We start from the raw sequence: 15582 nt of genomic DNA on the forward strand, positions 1-15582 counted from the left end.
TATACTTTGAATAACAAAAGGATGAATAATTATGTGATTAAAAGCCCAAGGTATATGTATGAGGATTAGAGGTATAGTTGGCATGCCAAGAGTCGAGGGTTCTATGTGGTCATTCGGGACAAAACTATGTGGTCATTCGGGACAAATATGAGGCACTTCGATACTCAAATACCTAGAGTTCTCAGTAATAGACATTGGACATTTGAAATTAAAGTTACATAACCCGGACAAAGTATAAAAGTATACATTTTTGTTATGAAAAGTTATTTGAATCCCTTATGAAATGTGTTCTATGAAGTGAATAAGAAATTTTTATATAATGCCTTATTTGACTCGTATTTGCCTCACTAAGTCAACGACTTAGCATGTGATTGTTTCACACGTAGGTTCGAAGAAAGCAAAGAGCTAAGCTAGGCGAGGATAGCATACCCCCGCAAAGATCAGATCAACACAATTTAAATGTAGGTTTCTTGCTATTTTGTAAATTGTTGGCATGTACTACAAGTTTAAATTGAAATGCTCTGACCAGTTTGTATTCCAAACACTTTTTGTATCTATGTAAATTAATGAATGTTTATTTTCATCTTTCATTTTAATACACATTTTATTATAAGGGTTTCACCACTAAAATACAAGTTAGAGTTTAATTTTTTATACATCTCTCAAAAGAAATTGTTTTGATAAGTCAATGTAACGCTTCGGATTCGTATCCGGGTCGGGTACGGGTTGGGGGTGTTACAGAGCTGCTCACGAGCTTTTTGAGTCGAATATCAAGTAGCTCGTTTCGGCTCATTAAGAACTCGAGTTGAGCTCAAACTCGAGTTGAGTCCATTCGATCCGAGTATTTATCGAGCCTTGATTGAGTCGATCTTGAGTAGCTCGCGATCTGTCTCATATCATTTACAGCCCTAACGCTAAGTATAACTTAGTGAGGCATTAATACTAAAGGTGAGAACAAATAAATAAAATATTGAAATATATAAAATCATTAAAAATAAAACAGATTGAATTTTCAGAATGTTCAAACCAGATATCTTATGCTTAACTTTATCAGAAACCTGAAAGAATCATCAGGAAATACATCTGGAAATTCTCGAACTGTCAGAATATCCTCCAATCGAATTTCAGATGTTCGGGTATCAATCATATTTGCTAAGAAAGTTGTACAACCTTTTTCCATCATTTTCGTTGACGTCACTGCTGATATCATATTGGGCAAAGATCTCGCTTTTCTCCAATTACTATTATCTCGGCGCCCTCTACATCCTTTATAAATAGTCGCTTCATGCGACAATCTACCCAACCATAATGCCAAGATAACCAATCTATGCCCAATATAATCTCAAATTCATCAAACGATAACTCCAAAAGATTCACCAGGAATACAACCCCTTGAATCTTTATCGGGCAATTTCTACGAATCCGTGTTATTCTAGCACTATGACCCAACGTATTTACAATTATCATATCACTATTGATGGTTTCTAACAAATTGTTTTTTATTTTTTCAACTAATTTCAAACTAATATAAGAATGCGTGAAAATTTTGAAACTTTAGTGACCGAAATAGGAGTGAGAAGATAGTTGAATGATGAATGATGTAATTTAATCATAAAATTGTCACATACAATAATTTCGTTAAGTTCTTAATGCGAGGTACTAAAATGAAACCTAGACTAAATGTTAGGTATGATTTAGGTACTAAAATGGAACAAAAATAATAGTTTAAGTACTAAACGTATAGTTTATCCATTAAATAATATATAAAAAGATAGCGTTTAAGATTGTGATTTGAATCTATTTAATCTATCTAAAAAATTTTATTTAAAAATAAAAAACAAGAATATATGTATTCTTAACTTGTGATTTCTTGTTGTTATCTCACTCAATCTCCTAACATACTATTTGTACATTCAATCAATTTTTTACTGGTCCAACCCATGATCAAATTGGAAACTTGAAGAATTTGTCTTTCCTTTTTTTTCCCTTTCGGTTCTAGGGTTTCGTCTCGACTGATTTAAACCGACTTGGATCATACACCTGATTTTGATAGATGAATCTCACAACTAGGATTTTCTGCATACACAAGGTGAAATGCACAATACTTCTTCAGTTTGATTTTCATGTTTATATTATTTGAACAATGCAATTATTTACTTTTATATTTATTCGAGTTTTTGTTCAAATTTAATTTTAATTAATATGATATTGATTTTCTAATTTAAATGACTCTATCGAACCATATACGATATAAATAAATTTATAATATTGTTAATAAATTAAATATCGTCTAAAATTATATAATATATTTATAATATTAATTTTTTAAGAAGAGATTGTAAGAAAAATCTATTACGGGAGTATAAAAGAGTTCATGAATTGATGTTAAGAAAAAATTACAAAGAATTACACTCAAATGACTAAATTGAATAAAGTCTAAAGTTGGAAGATTAAATTAAGAAATTAAGAAATTTGTTGCTAAAAGGAGAAATTAAAGTTACGAAGGTATTATACATAGTTTATAAGAATGTGGTTCAAATTAGGGATGGTAACAGGGTGGTTTCAGGCCGGGGATTGGTCTCATGTCCCCGTTTAAAAAATTCGTACCCGTCTCCGCTTAAAAAATCACGGGGATTTAAACGGGGATCCCCATCAGGTAATCGGGGAAAACCGCGGAGAAACGGGTATCTCCGTTTAGCATAAACAGTTATTTAAACGGGTATCGGGTTGGGTATATATATTTAAATTATATATAAATATTATATATATATTTTTAATTTAAATTAAATTTATTAATATTATATATATATAATAATTATTTTTAATATTTATCGGGTCAGGGATTATCAAACCCGTCCCCGTCTCTGTCCCCGTTTATCATCCCCGAACCTGATTCGTTTAATTCGATTTTCGATTTTCCCGACGGATTTGAGTTTTTTTGCTATCCCTAGTTCAAATTTATAAAAGAATATTTAAAACGGAAGAAGAATTGAAGAAACAAATAATCACACAAAATTATAAAATAATTAAATTGTTTAATTAAAGATGAAAATAATATGATTTTAATATTCAATTGATTCAAATAACTTAATTTAAATAAATTAAATTAAAAAATTATTTTTGAAGTTAAATTGAATTTATTTGTCTAATTGTAATATAATAAAGGGTAAATTATGTATTTAGTATCTAAACTATTAGTTTTTATCCATTTTAGCACCTAAACTTTCAAAAAAAAATTCAAAATCATACCTAAGTTTCATTTTAATTTCATTTTAGTATCTCACCGTTACAACTTTAGTTTTTGTTTCATTTTAATACATCGTTCAAAATCTAACGTTACGTTTTGAAAAAATTAAAAGTTTATGTATTAAAACGGACCAAAACTAATAATTTATATACTAAACGAGTTAAGTTTTTAATGGTGGGATACTAAAATGAAATGAAAACTAAACGTTATGTATGGTTTTGAAAAGGTTGAAAGTTTAGATACTGAAACGGACCAAAATTGATTGTTTAGATAGTAAATGTGTAGTTTACCCTCTAATTAATATAGTAGGAGACCAACAACCAGTTTGTTTAGTGGAATAAGACACTGGATCCCTTAAGCAAGGTCAGGGTTCGAATCCTAACAATTGCGAATGAAGTAAATTGGGTTGGGAATGTCGCTCCTGCCTATGTAATTCCCGATCTAGATTAATTGATCAATATATCGGATATCAGTGATTATATATATATATATATATATAGTGTGGGAGTTGGATCCAATCTGTTTCATTAAAATGGTGAGAACCCTCAACTGCACTGCCACATGTGCGACGGTGAAAACCCAAGTCCAACACCGACGCCGAGGTCGAAGACTCCCGACATTGAAGCATGGCCCTTTTAACAATGCATAGCCCTTTCAACAGCTATATATATCAATGTGTACTTTGGCATGTTCATATTAATCGACTACTAATATAAAATTAAATTTATTTCGAATTTACTCATAATACCAATTCTATCCTATCATATATAGTACTTAGAAATAAAAATATATTTTCAATTCAATTTTGAATCGTATTATTATAAATACACTCAATAAAAAAAAACATCATAAATTTTTCTCGTCTCATATTCATGATTAGAATTGATATGACTATAGTAAAGAAAATAGTTCATGACATAATTTTTCTATTTCAGGACTAATTTGGGAGGTGAGTTTGGTGCAGGAGGTGGGGGTGGTATTGGTGGAAGTGGATGTATTGGATGGTGGTGGTGGAGGGCTTGGAGGCGGCGGTGGAACTGCTGGAGGGTTTGATGGTGGAGTTGGAAAAGATGGACTTGGTGGTGGCATTGGTGGTGGTATAAGAAAAGGTGGTGGACATGGAAAGGGTGAGGGACTTAGTGGTGGAATTGGCAAGGGTGGAGGAATCAGAAAGGGTGGCTGTCTTGGTGGTGGACATGGCGGTGGCATCGGGAGAGGAAGAGGCCTTGGTGGTGCCATAGGAAAAGGAGGTGGGTTAGGTGGTGGCATTGGCGATGATGGCTTTGGTAAAGGTGGTGGCATTGAAGGTGAGATTGGAAAAGGTGGTGGTGTTGGACGTGGTGCTGGTGGTGGAGGTGGAGGCATATTTGGAGGAGGTGGAGGGAGTGCTGAAGGTGGTGTCGGTGATGGATTTGGAGGGGGTGCCGGTGGTGGATATAGAGCATGGATGGTGGTGGAATTGGAGGACTCACTCAAAACTATAAATCTATTCAACTCGACTCAACTCAAAAAAAATTTTCAAAAACTCAAATAATATTAAAACTCACTCGAACTCAAATCTCAAGCTCAATGAAGCTCAAATCTCAAGCTCGATTTTGAGCTCAATTCAAGCTCGATTTTGAGCTCAATTCAAGCTCAATTTAAGCTCAATTGCTAACCACGCGGCTCCAAATATTAAACCATTGAGTTTGGGCTTTAATTTATAGAATCACTTGTGGAGCACTTGCTTCTATCTTAAAGATGTGGGATATAAGGCCACATGCTCTTCACCCTCTTCAACACCCTGTTCGGTATCATATTTAGCAGCTGATTTGTAGTCATCACTCGGCTCATCACCCAGTTTACATGATCTTTTCCCCTTGTTTGAACTTAGCAAGTTACTCATCTTTATCCATTCAGTATCATATTCAGCAGACGATTCGTAGTCGGGATTCATCTCATCTCTTAGTTTATATCCTTCTTTCCCTGGCTTTACACTTTGAAAGTCATCCTTGACAGACCAATCGCTATCATCATCTAGAGGTGATCCAATCATGAAATATCTGGCTTCTTAAGCCTATTATCTTCTTCAACATATAACTTCCCTTCATTCTTTTGCTCATTACTTTTTTTTCTTTCACTGCTTTCTAGAACTTTGAATTTGCAATGTACTATGAATACATCATGAACAGATTTAGCAGAATTGGCAGAACTTGGAGTGACTTTCTCTGATGGATCTTCAGAAGTTTTCAGTTTTTGACATTTAGGGGGAAGTTTTGCTCTTGGACTGGTACATTGGGACTCCGGTTTTACCTTTATTTTGGGTAACTTCTTTGTACTAACTTCTTTACAATCTGAAATCTCTTTCACCTTCTCATTTAGAATTCTGATATGTTCCCAGTAAGAATTGAATCCGGTGAGCGTGGTGAACTTCTCCTTGAATCAAAGCCATGATCGCGGACTACTGAGTCAAGATTTCTGCATCTATGCTTGAACTCGATTCTAGCATTGGATTTGCATGCTTTTCTCCATCGCTAGTACTCTTTACTTTAGAGAAATCCGTCGGTAGAAATGACGGCAGGGAGCTGAGTCTTCTAATAGTGGAATAAATCTCTCTTTCTCCTTGTGTTGCATCATTTCGTTCTGCAAATCGATTCTCCGGAAAATTTTCTCAATGTCATCCAATTCACCACACCCCAAACTTAGAAGTTTGTACTTATAAGCCTCAATTTGGAACTCAAGAGAAAAAATTTCCATTTCTTTCCGATACATCAGCTCTTCGAAAATCGCAAGAGATTCCTCTGTATGGCTTATCTTTTCTTCTTCCATTCTCTTGTATTGGCTTGCTTCCATCTTCATCGAGGCCTTTTCACCTTGCAACGGCAATATCATTGGCATAGCTAGGAAATGGAGTTTTGCAGGTGATTTCTTGAATTGTTGATTCAAAGAAGAAGAAAGGTACCTGCATATTGGCTTGCGTTTACTCCTTTCGGAGACAATGCAAAAGTTTGAAATATAATCGAGACTCGAGAGCCCCCATGTTTGTTGCAGAAAGCTTGAGAATACACAAAACAGAGAGTTGAAGAGAAAAAGAAAACCAAAGAAACGTGGACAGTGGACAGGTATTCAAGCCCGTGTTTTACAAAAGGAGTATTAGCATTTTAGGACCTGTTATATTTGTAATCTTCTGATTTCGTCATTAATCAAGGTTTAAGTTTTTATGATTTGGGTTGTTAATTTATTTTTATTTTATGTTTTGATCATCGTTTGTTTTGATAATGGACCTATTGATTGATTTGACCAAGTGTGATTTATTAGTTTATTTACATATAAACCCTTGTTAATTTCATTAATTTCATTTTGCATAATTTGTATGTTACATGTAACCCCTATCATATAATCGGGTTTAGGATGTAATCTAACATGTGCTTAATTAAATGGACTTTTATTTTTCTTTTAGTATCCTATCATATAATTGGATTAAGGGTTTATGGTTTGGATTTAGGGATTAGGGTTTATAATTTATAATTAAATAGTTTAGGGTTTAGGGTTAGGTTTAGGGTTTAGAATGTAATCTAACATGTGCTTAATTAAATGAGCTTTTATTTTTCTTTTAGTAATATACAATGTAACAATTGGACTTGAGTTGCTTAATTAAAAAAATTAAAAATTGAGGGTAGTTGTATTATAGAATTTTTAATATATTTTTTAAAATTTTATAATTATCAATAATGTATTTTTAATAAATTTTTTATAATGTAATTTTAAAAAATCTAAAATTATAATATAACATTTTTTCGAGCTGCTCACGAGTTTTTCGAGTCGAATATCGAGTAGGTCGTTTCGGCTCGTTAAGAACTCGAGTCGAGCTCGAGTTCGAGTCGAGTCCATTCGATCCGAGTATTTATCAAGCCTTGATCGAGTCGATCGCGAGTCTCGAGTAACTCGCGATCCGTCTCGTCTCATTTACAGCCCTAGATGAAATTGCCTCTACCAATCCAAAATGAGAATACATTTCTGAATGATTAAATTAATAAAAAGTTTACGGAACACACCAAAATACTATACGTACTCTAAGTTACATTTATTTCTATTATTACCATTTTAATCATGTCTGATGTATCATGCAAAACCTTTTTGCTATATGTTGTGATTAAAATGGGGGATTCAATACCACCCATAACAATAATTTTTATTCGGACTTCGAGATCGATGTCGAATACATGCCGTAATATGCGTCGGACATGGTTTAAAAATAGTTCGAATAACGTAAAATACGAAAACACATACAAAGCTTCATAGGCTTTCCCTTCAACAAGAAGCTCCAAGTTGCACATCACAGCATCATCAAACTGTTCATCAGCTTCGTTGCTGCTGCTTTAATCTTGAAACCATATGCTCAGGTTTCTGTCATTAGAAAGGAATTGTGAGTGAGTGTTTGTTAGTTCAAATTTTGAAAGGAAGAATCCCTGCAAAATTTCCACCAAGAATGGAACAAGCTTAGATCCAATGTAGTTTCATCTACGTTGATCCGACTTGTTTTTTCTCGGGAAAAAAAAAAACAGTATCTGGCAAGTTTTCAAACATGAATAAGGAGATATGACCTTCAAGGCTGTCCAACAGTCCACATTCGAGTCCGAGTCATGGAGGGTTAATCCCTATGCCAGCGGGTAGTGCAAGTTTTTTACCTATTAGGACACAAGTTTCCATTGTTCTAGGATGGTTAAACAGTAGTAACTATGGCTTTCTTAAGGAAATTTTCGAAGTGAACTCGGAAACGGATTGATTAAACAACATAAACTAGAAGATCTGTAAACTGTCTCCATTGGATTACAATGTTAAAGGGTACAAACTATCGAACTTTAATCAAAAACTTTTCCAGATTGTATTCGAACTTGGGAATCATTCAGGATAAACTATAAAATCCAAAGTAGAATCCTATATCCACAATCAACGCTAGCTGTTGTCTCAAGACCCTTCAATAACCAAAGAACGAGTATTCCATATCAACAAGAAACAATTGGGATTCAGGAGTTCAGTAAGTTTTATTCATGAATTAATGAAAAAGGAAGGGGACAAACCTGCTCGGAGTATGGTAAGTACTTCCAATCGAGCGTGATGACAACACGGTCTTTCCCGTCCACGCCTTTAACTTTGTCAACGGAGCAGTAGAAGTCTATAGCAGACATGCTAAAGAAAACACAAGGATGAATCAATGAATGGACATATGAAAAATTGACTCACCATTTTCTCCTAAAGTACCAATTTTTTAAACCCATGTTTTAGGCTTATCTGGACATGATGAGGATATGATACTCCAAGAAGCTCCCAAATACATAAAAGAACTTACAAATATTGAATACGCCTGTGTCGGATACATCCATATCTGACATTCGAACACGAATACTCCCCTGTCGGATACATACACATCCAACACTTGAATCCGAATAAACCCCTGCCGGATACATACACATCCACACTCAAACCCGAATACACATCCGACACTCGAACTCGAAAGCGCCCCTGTTGGATACATACACATCTGATACTCGAACCCGAATACACCCCTGTTGGATACATACACATCCGACACCCAAACCCCAATACGCCCCTGTGGATACATACACATCCGACACCCGAACCCGAATTCGGATAACATAGAAATGAATAATGTAAATTACAATTCAAACACCCAGTTTTCATTTCTGGATTCCAATTAAGTTCCAGATGCTAACTATTTATTTTCTACTCCCAAACAATAAACGAATCATGAATGGCAACAAAAAATACCCAAACTATAAACCACTGAAAAAACTTACATCCCATCGCCAAATTCTTCATTAATAATCTCCTCTATGCTCTCACCAAAATGCATCACCGCCTCATTCAACCTGCAAGAACAAAAAAACTAATCTTCATCGATAATCAAACATGAATTACGTAAGACGACGGACCTGTAAACAGTGGGTTCCTGGATAAGGTTAGGATCATATGACCGCAAGGGTGGTTTCATGATCTCATGAAGAAGCTCCTCCTGCAAGGCTGCCCTTAGCTTATCCGCCGTTTCCGGCTTGAGCTGAGCCTGGCGTTTGAGGAGCTGAGCCACGTAGACGTTGGTTAAGCCGGTTTCTTCTGCTATTTGATTGTAGCTTTTTCCTGATTTTTGCTTTATGATTTGCAGGCGGCTGCTGATTATGGCTTTGCTTTGGCTGCCTTCCATTGTTTCTTTTTTTTCCTCTTCATTTTGTGTTCGGTGGCTTTTGGCAGTGGAAGTTCAAGATGAAACAGGTTGCATGATCTTTTAACTTTGTTAAAATTATCATTATGGTCACCGAAACTTTTTAAGTTACAGAATAGTCATTGAACTTTCTGAACAGATACAAAATAATCACCATGATGTTACAAATTTGAAAACTTTAAGGACCGTTTTTCAATTTCGAAGTAATTATTTGTAACAGTTTGAAAAACTAATGATCATTCGTGATGATTTTCTTGAAGTTACATAATCGTATCAATTTATAGTTCAGTGGCATTTATATACAAAAGTCGCAGTTTAGTGGTATATGATATATAGCTTACCTTAAAAATTAGGGTAAATTACGTGTTTAATACCTAAACTATCAATTTTGATATATTTTAGTAAAATTTTCAATTTGTTCAAAAACATACATAAAGTTTCATTTTTGTTTCATTTTAGTACCCATTCAAAATATAATGTTAAGTTTTAAAAAAAATAAAGTTTAGGTACTAAAACGGACTAAAATTGATAGTTTAAATACTAAATGCATGAAATTTTTAACGATAGAGTATTAAAATTAAACAAAATTAAACATTAGGTATGATTTTGAAAAAATTGAAAGTTTAGGTACTAAAATGGACTAAAACTGATAGTTTAGGTACTAAATGCTAGTTTACCCTAAAAAGTATTAAAATATAAGGATTAAATTCCAAATTTAAGCGCAACAAAGGACCAAACAATAATTTTAGCTTAAAAAATCAAACAAAGCTATAATTTAAGAATTTAACAAATCAGTCCACTTAAAATAACTTTCATATCATCATGGTACATTTGCTCACGTAAACCACAATCCCATCCCCTGCCTGCAACTCCAGCATCATCTTCAACACAAATACGAATACAGAAATCAATTCAATGAAAACAAACAAACCAATATTATCAACAAAAACCTGTTCTTTCAAATTTCCAGTTTTGTATATAGTATGTTCTTCCTTTGCTTGCTTCACAAGCTTCTTTTCGCCATTTGAAACGTCTTCTTCAAGAAATGGTTCGCCATTCGGTCATTTCGATGGCACAACACTCTTAGAATCGTGATCGGATCGGATCGGTTCCAGCTTCCCATCTTCGGTGGCATCGGTAGCTTTTGGCCTATGCCATTTGTGCCGCATAAGACAATGCTGAGATCTTCTATTAATTGTTCTGTGGTTTGTCCCAACAACGATACCACCCCTTGGACTTTCTCTGCTTCCTGTTGGACGACGTTTTCAGATAATGATCCTTCTCCGAAGGTAGAGAACACCCTTTTCAGGCTCCGGAAATCTTCCTCGATCATCTCGTAATCGGACCGATGGAAGTTCCTCGATGGCACTCCTGCGAGTAACACAATGAGGAACGCTTCAAACGTTGCTTTCGTGACTTCTTTTATTGCCAATGCTTGAGCTTGGTTTGTGAGGATTGTGGTGAGGAGCATGAGGTTCTGCTTTAGAATTCTTGTCACGGGTCGGATTCTCGAGCTGGCCACATCGCCGACGTAAAGAGACTCGTAAAATACTAGGTTTGTATCGAGGAAGATGAGGCGGTAAGCGGCGGTTTCCGACACGTGATCACAAGCGGCTTGAATGGATCCTTTGGCACGTTCGAAGTAGGAAAACGGAGTAGCGTGTTGCTGCTGCTTGTGGTTTCGTGTTAAGACTCTTGGCGAAAGGGCGAGAGTTTTATCGAGGGCATGAATGTGGGAGATTAGATAGTGCAACGTATTAAGGCGGATGTAGAGGCATTGCGTTCCGAGGCTCGTCGATGGGGTAGGATGTTGGTGATGCATTGCCGTAGCTTGGTGCATCTCCTCGTCTCTAACACCGCAGGGACTAGCCCTTTTCCAAAGCCTGGACAACATTGAATGTTTGTTGCATCTGGTTAATGGAGGAAGTGTAGGAAGATAATTCTGCTTCGAACCTGGGAAAGAAAGATACGAAACGATGAGAATCCGACTGAACTTATACGTCGTTGATTTCCCGAGAGACGATAACCCAACGTAAACATGGCACTCACCACATGCTGCCAGGAAGGTTACATATTCTTGAATGACCTGCTCTAGTCCTTCGGCTAGATCAAGAATCAAATCCTCTGTAATTCCAACTGGAATTTGAAAGAACTCATTCACAGTTTCCATAGTCAAATTCATTAGCTCAATCGCCGAATTCGCATACCGCTCGGATTTGGAAATCGGACTCCATGTCTGTAACATAAAATGCAACCACTTAGTAAACTTAACCATAGATTATTTCAAAGGGAATGACGAGGAGAAGCAATTGATTTACTTCAGTTTTCTTTGCATTATGAACCAGCTTTCTCCCTTTGTTTAGTCTTTCATTTATCCATTGTCCCAAAAGCCTTAATGTGACTGTATCAACTTCATATGGAATCATTTCCTTGATGATCACTTTGCCTCCATTGGCACACTCTTCGAAATCTTCGACCACCATTTGAACCAAGACCTTTTCGAGTTTCGAAGCTCGTTCAATGACCCCGACGATCTCGCTGTTCAGCATTCTCGACCCCGCTAAATGCTGCTTCAACACTGCTCCATAGCATTGGTGTATTGTCACGGCTACAACACCGGCTGCAGTCGTATGCCATTTCTTCAATATCGGAATAAATAACTCCCGTTCTCGCGCAGCCAAATCCTCGGTTTCTTTCGCTAGTTGTAGAAGCTCTGCATAGGTATCCCCTATGCCTCCCATGGCAGCATTTTTCACATTTTCTATTATCTATAGCAAACAACAATGGCAAGAAATTAGAATTTGATGATAATTTATCTTTGCTATAGTCCAATATGTGTGTAAATTACACACCTTTGCGAAAGCCTTCTTTATGGAAGATCGAATGTAATGCTCGAGACGAGCACGTGTCTTGTCCGAATCCGATACGTTCCCTGTCTTGCTCTCATCCCCTTCCGTGTTCCAAATGCATTCGACCAAAATCTTCGTCGACAACAAGGCCATAGGTAAAAGATTTTCGATTCCACCATTAGTTTCTCTATTGAAATGTTCGTGGTAGTTGAGCAACTTCTTCTCCGCCCAATTTTGCATTGCAACCAACATCGAAGACAACATTTTCACGTATGTCTCGTCTCGATTATCCGTCTTCTGGGCATCGTTCTCCACCTCCATCAACATCATATACGCCGCGTGAAGAAGGTCGGGCTCCGTCTGGTTTGTCACGATGTATTGCTCGAGTAGCACCCAAGCGAAACAAGCGTTGTGCATCGGCTTGTTGAGTCCCAAAGTAGACCATGTCTTCTTCATCAGCTCCAACAACTCATCAACCTCATCCAACACTAACGTTTCATCCCTAATACTGAAAATCGACCTTAGGAGAGCCGTGTAGATGTGTACGTTGAGGGGTACCCATCGGCCCAGTGGCAAGAAGTCGTAGGAGCCGTTGTTACTTCGCCAACATAATGAAATGACGCAGTTGCATAACATTCTCATCTTGTCGGAGTTCTTTCCGGTGTCAATAGGCTTCGATTCTCCGGATCGGACTATGCCACGTAGTCGGATCATGTAGGAGTTGGATGTGTCTATAGGGACCAATGGATATTGGATGAGCCCTGCTTCTAGGATCTTGAGCTGACGTTTTTGCCAAAGATGGTACTCATGTGCGTCAATGAATTCCGATGGTTTTAAATACCTTAGTAGCTCAAGTGGTAGGATTATAGTCTCTGGTCTCTTTCCCCACTGAAGACAAAGAATATGAAAATTTCAGGGTTTAATTTGTAATAAACCCTTTTTAAATTCAAAGCGTTATTTAAAGGGTTAATTCACCAAACACCCTCAAACTATAACTCCAATTCTAAATTTATCCCTAAACTTCAAAACGTACGTAGATATAGGTCCACACGTGTTTATGATTTAAGATTTAATCCGTGTATTAAGGACGTGTAATTTAATTAACTTTTGAAATTGAATTTTAGTAGGTAGTGATATTGGGAGACATACTTGGCCAATAAGGGTTCTCGTGAGGATCTTCCTTAGCCTATTATCACTTTGGTCAGTCACCTTCATTTGTTGCCTCATAATCTCCGCCGATGTCAAAGGCCTCCGCGGCCACGACGGCGGTACGCTAGAAACGATGTGAGAACCGCCATGTCCTTGAGATACAAACGACGACATCCCTGCACTGCCGCCGCCGTTACCGGTGGGGAATCCCGTCGACAACAATGACATCCTCCTAGAAGGTGACTTTTTCAACATCTTTAGACCCAAAGCCGTTTTAACCTTACTCGTCGGGGTCATCACCACCCCATACACCCGCCCGTTCGACGATTCATTCCTACCATCGACATTCCCATGGTGATCATTCGTCGAACACGACGTAGACGTCAACGCCGACGCCGACGCCGAGGCGTTCCGGCCACCTCCGGACCCCGACGACGGCGAACGACAGGCTGTGAAGAAGATCTCGTAGGCCGCTTCACGGATGTCGTCGCAGTCGAGGCCGTCGAGATGACCGAAAGGCCATTTGAGGTCGACAACGACGTCGTCATCTTTGTTGTCATCGTGTGGTTCGAAGACGGGTTTGCTGGTGTTGGCGCCGCCATGGAGAGGACCTTCGTCCATGGCGGACAAAACGAGGGAGGGGTTGAGGATGGGGGCGAAGTCAAGCAACCAATGAAAAACAAAAAGTTGAGTGGGTATTTCAAGGGGATTTGTTTTTCTTTTTATAGTGAAAGGGATTAAAAACAGAACAAAAAAGAGAGATTTTGTCGGCCATGCAATGGTGTTGCATGGGTTGTACAAGGTTGTCGTGCAATGAAAACGTGGAACGATAGGCTGTTAAATTACACTTAAAGATAGCAAACGTTCTCATCACGTCCTCCTCTAATAAGCATCTTAATGTTCTAATATATAATTCGATAAACTACTTGTTTAGTACTTAGATTATCAATTTTGATGCATTTTAGTACCTAAACTTTCAATATTTTCAAAATTATACTTAAAGTTTAGTTTTGCTTCATTTTAGTACCCACAATAAACACTTTAATTTTTTTTCATTTTAATATCCGTTCAAAATTTAACGTTAAGTTTCGAAAAAATTGAAAAAATAAGTACTAAAATATATCAATACTGATAGTTTAGGTACTAAATGCCTTAAGTTCTTGACAGCGGGTACTCAAATAAAATAAAAACTAATATTATTTTTTGGGTAAAGTACACAAATAGTCTTCCAACTATATGGGGATGTTTAGTTGAGTTTTTTACTATTAAAAGTTACAAAATAGTATTTTGACTATTGTATTGCTTTGTTGAGCCATTGACTATTTAAAATTATAAAATGATCATTCGAGTATTCATATGTTTCAAACTCGTAATTTTCTGTTAAAAAATGATTGCAGTTTGAGTTTGACGTTAATTTGTTGATTGTGATATGATAAAAATTTGATCCCAAAATCTCAAAAGAATACCATATCCTACTCAATATGTTAATGTCCAACTTAGACGATCGCCATTTTTTAACAGAAAATAACGAGTTTGAAATATATAAATGATCGTGTGATCCTTTTATACCTTTTAATAGTTGAGGGACTCGAAAAACAATATCATATAGTCATGAACCATTTTATAACTTTTAATAATCGAGGGACCATTTGTGTACTTTACCCTTTTAATTACAAGTTAGTATCAATTCAAAATATTTATTAACTATTGACAACGCACACACACTCTACAAATACAATTACTCGAACCTAATTAGTGAATCACATTGAATAAGCATTTTTTAATAGTAAAATGCATGTATATGTTTAATTAATTTAATTTAAATAAGAAATTATATACATAAACATGAAATAACTTAGTCTGATTATTTAGTTAATTTCATGTAAATTAATTTAAAAATAATTTTTATTTTGTAAATAAATCTTTTAAAAGGTAAAATGGATTATCAATTAGATTATTTCAGTTCAATTTAGAAGAATATGAATTAAATTATTTTAGTTTTAGTAATAATGATTTATTTTTATTTTTTATAGTCTACTCAATTTATCCAATCAGTGATACATAAAAATCTAATCAATTCGACGGTCAGTATCGTCCTATGAAGAATTCAATGAATCCCA

The 15582-nt window shown here is 36.1% G+C and overlaps 2 protein-coding genes and 1 pseudogene across 2 annotated transcripts; all 3 read right to left on the minus strand.

Annotated features, from left to right (window-relative positions):
• Window positions 1-5278: 5278 nt before the first annotated feature.
• On the minus strand, window positions 5279-6124 carry LOC120213665. The gene is made up of 2 exons (XM_039211739.1): window positions 5775-6124; window positions 5279-5612 (listed from the first exon to the last, which is right to left on the minus strand). Exons 1-2 carry the CDS (start codon window positions 6122-6124, stop codon window positions 5279-5281), a joined length of 684 nt encoding a protein of 227 aa, XP_039067670.1.
• Window positions 6125-7536: 1412 nt separating this feature from the next.
• Window positions 7537-9485, minus strand: LOC120213574 (cyanate hydratase-like). The gene is made up of 4 exons (XM_039211679.1): window positions 9181-9485; window positions 9046-9117; window positions 8308-8416; window positions 7537-7633 (listed from the first exon to the last, which is right to left on the minus strand). The coding sequence occupies exons 1-4, from the start codon at window positions 9444-9446 to the stop codon at window positions 7586-7588; spliced, it is 495 nt and encodes a 164-aa protein (XP_039067610.1). The 5' UTR covers window positions 9447-9485; the 3' UTR covers window positions 7537-7585.
• Window positions 9486-10308: 823 nt separating this feature from the next.
• LOC120213666 lies at window positions 10309-14083 on the minus strand (annotated as a pseudogene).
• Between the last annotated feature and the right edge of the window lie 1499 nt (window positions 14084-15582).

The sequence above is a fragment of the Hibiscus syriacus genome, unplaced genomic scaffold (genome assembly GCF_006381635.1).
Source record: "Hibiscus syriacus cultivar Baekdansim isolate YM2019G1 unplaced genomic scaffold, ASM638163v2 tig00110044_pilon, whole genome shotgun sequence".
Classification (NCBI taxonomy): Eukaryota; Viridiplantae; Streptophyta; class Magnoliopsida; order Malvales; family Malvaceae; genus Hibiscus; species Hibiscus syriacus.